The sequence below is a fragment of the Prenolepis imparis genome, unplaced genomic scaffold, assembly GCF_030444845.1.
Source record: "Prenolepis imparis isolate NDT839.2.m4 unplaced genomic scaffold, iyPreImpa1.0 SCAF_25, whole genome shotgun sequence".
NCBI classification, from domain to species: domain Eukaryota; kingdom Metazoa; phylum Arthropoda; class Insecta; order Hymenoptera; family Formicidae; genus Prenolepis; species Prenolepis imparis.
Genome location: NW_028141183.1, coordinates 28,061 through 32,734, shown reverse-complemented (window position 1 = coordinate 32,734; position 4,674 = coordinate 28,061). Strand labels below are relative to the sequence as shown.

General features: G+C 42.8%; 1 protein-coding gene across 1 annotated transcript; it reads right to left on the bottom strand.

Annotated features, from left to right (window-relative positions):
* Positions 1-2,180: 2,180 nt before the first annotated feature.
* On the bottom strand, positions 2,181-2,693 carry LOC145946886 (uncharacterized). Its single transcript, XM_083056636.1, has one exon. The coding sequence runs from the start codon at positions 2,691-2,693 to the stop codon at positions 2,181-2,183; it is 513 nt and encodes a 170-aa protein (XP_082912762.1).
* Positions 2,694-4,674: the final 1,981 nt, after the last annotated feature.

Below are 4,674 nucleotides of genomic sequence, written 5' to 3'. Positions count from 1 at the left end.
TCAGCGTCACTCGTATCGGGAAAAAAATGCCTTTCAACAAATTTGGATTATTCGAACCAAGAAATGATGCAACCGGCACAAGCGGTTCTTGAGGTAGATTGGTGAAAAGTTATGTGCACGAAAACGCTCTGTGTCGCGTCGTTACGGACTAAGACGCAAGGTCGCGGAAGATTCGTCGTGTAGCGCAACCTGAGGCTGACACCGACGCCGTCAACAAACTGTATGTGGAATCCTGCGTTAAAAGATTGATGAATCAACAGAAAGAATCAGATGAGAAGCTGACTTCGTTCGAGAAGGATGTGCGGGCAATACAGATTGTGATAAACGAACTTCAACGCGCGGCTAACGCTAACGCTAACTCAGAAACGGCTATCAACCTGAATGAGCAGCAGTGAACGGGTTAGGAGCGGCTATCGAACGGTTATCGAACATCTACGAAGGGTTATCGAACGGCTACGAACAATTATCGAACAGCTACGAAGGATTATCGAACTACTATGTAACTACAATGAGTGGTAGTGGTAGTGAACGGCCTAGCAACAGCGAACGAGGCTACCAACAACTCAAGCAGGGCTGCGAACGAGGCTACGAACAAGTCTTTAAAGGCTACATGCAAGGCTACAAACAACTCAAGCAGGGCTGCGAACGGGTCAGTAACGGCTGCGAACGGGTCAGGAAAGGCTACGAACGGGTTAGAAACGACTGTGAACAAGGCAGCGAACGAATCAAGAACGATTTTCGAATGGGTCAAGAACGGAAGTAAACAACGCAAGAACGGCTCAAGAACGGCTCAAGAACGACTACGAACGGCTCAAGAACGGTTCAAGAACGGCTCAAGAACGGGTCAGGAACGGCTGCGAACGGGTCAGGAACGGCTGCGAACGGCTCAAGAACGGGTCAAGAATGGCTCAAGAACGGCTATTGAAGAACGACAAACGAAAATGAATCATAAAACGAGCGACAAACGGCGATCGAGAAAAACCGACGAAGCGAAGAAACAACATAGTTTGGAGAAACGGCTGTTGGTGAACGAACTGCACGCGCCGGCAAGGAAAAATTTTCCCCGAAGACACGTCATTGTGCGGGGATACGATGACCTGTGGCAAGCCGACATCGTCGAGATGCGTCCGTACTCTCGTTTCAACAAAGGTTATCATTACATACTCACCGTCATCGATGTGTTGAGCAAGCATGCGTGGGCCATTCCACTCAAGAGTAAAGGTGGAAGCGAGACGGCTTACGCTATCGCCGAGATAATTCGAGATAGCAAGAGATGCCCGAGAAACATGCAAACCGATAACGGGAAGGAATTTTACAACGCCGACGTGCAACGGCTTATGCGGAAACATAACATCAATCATTATTCTACATATTCAGTAATGAATGCATCGGTCGTCGAGCGATTCAATCGCACGCTGAAGAACGACATGTGGAAGATGTTTACGCTGAACGAAACTTACAAGTGGATCGACGCGTTGTCGGAACTCGTATCGGATTACAACGCGCGCAAGCATCGAACGATCGGCATGCGACCCGCCGACGTCACCCCCGCGATCGCTGATAAACTTTTAAAAACGGTATATAGTAACATAAAGATTGCCGCTCCGGCAAAGTTCAAAGTAGGTGACCCGGTACGCGTTAGCAAGTACAAGAAACTTTTTGAGAAGGGTTACACACCAAATTGGACAACCGAAGTGTTTAAAATTGTTAAAGTGCAGCGTACTAATCCCGTAACCTATCTACTCGAGGACTATCGCAAAACATCTGTCGCTGGAGCGTTTTACGAGCACGAGTTGCATAGCGCGAATTATCCGGACGTATCCCGTGGAGAAAGTACTGCGCAGGAGGGGTGACGAGGTTTACGTAAAATGGTTGGGATTTGACAATTCGCAAAACTCTTGGATACATAAGGATAATACAATTTAATTCATACCAACTGTATTTATTTATTACTCAAAAATTAAAAAATATATAATGTGTACAACATATAAAATTATTTGAAATATATAAAAATATATAAGATCTTCATTAATACATCCTTTCCGTTCCAATATATGAAATACATACACATATGTTACATAACATTATATCGCACATACATTATATTACATTATATTTTATAAGGGTATCTGGTAATGTCCCCATGGTAATGTGTCGGTCGAATCAGGTATGATATACCGCTAGTCATCGTACGGACTTAGAGCAATTTTCGTCTCGCGAATGGTGTATACTTCATGCAATTTCGATCTTATACATGACTGACTACGTGTCATTTCACTCTCTTCATTCAAACACCGCGTATAATCGTCGAATGTAATACTACGCGCTACAACGTTACTTTTGACACCTTTTGCTTTTTTAATGTCCTTCTTGCCATCCACTCGCAAAGCATACATTTTTGCTCTAAGCCCTACAAATTCCGTCATTATCGCGCCGTTATTTTCGTCCTTCATAAGACCCGGTATCTTTTTATTCACGAGCGGTATACCATACGCATTGTCCACAGTGTAATCGCTTGTATCAAATTTGCTTATGTCACGTTTCATATTCTCATACACGTCTTCACATTCAATGTGATATATTAGGCTGTCTGTGTCGGTGTACATTACCCGGCATCTGTCACGATAGAGCGGTGACATGTACTCGTGATGAAATTCATACAAACACGTTTTAGAGATGTCGAGTATGCACATACCGATATATAATTCAATGGCGATTAGGTTTTCAGCAAAGACGCTCCTGCTATGGAAATTTGGTTTCGCGATCATCGCTTCCGCACCGTATCGTCCGTCCCACTTTGTCAATAATTTTACATCCACATGATTTCGAACGTTTTCCATAGTTTTACCGAATACCGCGTTGTGCATCAGTTTATACAAATTTTTCTCAAAATCATTTTTCGCTTGTGTTCTAAATTTTGTATTTAGTTCAATGTAATCGCGGAGCCATGTGGATTGAGCGAATTGTAATACGCGATGTATTTTTGTAACGCGAAGGCCGTGTCGCATACATTGCTGCAGGTTGCGGTAGTGTATGACAACGCTTCTTATCATATAGCGTTGCGAGAAGCTTGTCCTGCCGCTTGCCTGGAGATTTATCGCATGTTGGGCAAAACGGTAGGTCAGTGTGCATGTCGTGAAGATGTTGCGGATATTCTAAATCTACTTCGAGGATATAGCCTATAGGCGAATCGAGCGTGATAGATGATATGTCAAAATTAGATACGTCGTCGACCCATCGAAAATCGGCATATGGCAACGGTTGACACATTGCCCATCCGTATAAATTATTTACATCGAAATACATAAGGTACGACGATGGTTTCGATGAGTCGTACGATTGCATGTACTTGATTTTAGCATGGGCGTATCTATTGGAACATTGACTTAGACCACCGCGTATACCCTGTTCGATAAACATGACCATGTCGATATCGGTAAGCAATTCGAATGTTATATTTGTATGTTTTAACATGGCGTCCCACGTAAAACCGGGAAGAGTATAATAATACGCAGGGTCGAGTCCGTAACTCGCGATGCAAGTGTCGCGAAAGTTTTCAAATATATCTGCCAACAACAAGACATCAGTTTTTAAATATAGATCGCTATATTCGCCTAGAGTTCGAAGGGAGAATCGATTCCAGACGTTCTCGGCGTGCGTGTAATCGCTCTCGGATACAGTGTCACCGGTCAAAGTACTGTAAAATGATTCGCGCGGCGGTAAACATGTATCTTGCAATTTGTCGATACAATCTATATATTCGTATGGAAAGACACCCTTCCGTGTTAATAGATTGAAATTTTCTGTCGGTAAATTTTGAAATTCCGATTGTAAATTTTTTAGTTTCTCTTTGTTTAAAAAAGATGCTAATTTGTCAAGACTAGCACTGAGAAATTTGTATGAATCGATGAATCGTAATTTTACGCAAGTTTTCCGATCATTGTCCTCGGTACTATTGACAGTCTTTGTAAATGAAATATATTTTTCTTTCGTTATCGGAAGTAATTCGATTTCCCCTTCGAACGCTGTAGCTATATCCTCGATAATGAAATGTGCGTCGTAGCCAGATAAATTGTGGAAAACTATAGGAATGACATAAGAGTTTTTGTAATTTAGATTACAGTTTGAGTGTGCGGGACCTCTGTATCGCCCGGTCAGATGACAATGATCGCGTACGCGTGTATCGTCTTGTACGAACGGTTTCTCGCATATATGACAATGCTTCGTGCTATGAAATTTTTCCCATTCATCTTGCGTTAATTTTGTCATGGGGACATAATCAGACAAAATACCCTTTACGCGATGCGCTAAATTTTTAAGTTCTTCAGCGAACCATGAAACGCAATCGACGCTACGGCGAGAATTATACGCGGATAACAAGTTGTCGTACGAACAATGCATATAATAAGCGATGCTGAATACCCTGTGATGTTGATCGTATGACACGTGTTCCGGTGCCTTCCTCAGTACACATTCCAAGTCGGCGTATACTACCAACGGAACCGCTCCTTTCTGTTGTAGTTGTTGAAGCTGAGCCACTTATCCTTATCGCTTGGTAATCTGATGGCGCAGTCGTTCATCTCTCCGCAGTCTACCATGTGTGATTGCAACTTGTCCTCCGATCCGAAATAGTGCAAGCATCTATGAAAGAAAAAATTAAAATTTTATTTATGA

Coding starts and splice junctions, on each gene's coding strand:
- LOC145946886 (XM_083056636.1), bottom strand. CDS start 2,693: ATGTGCATACTCGACATCTCTAAAACGTGTTTGTATGAATTTCATCAC.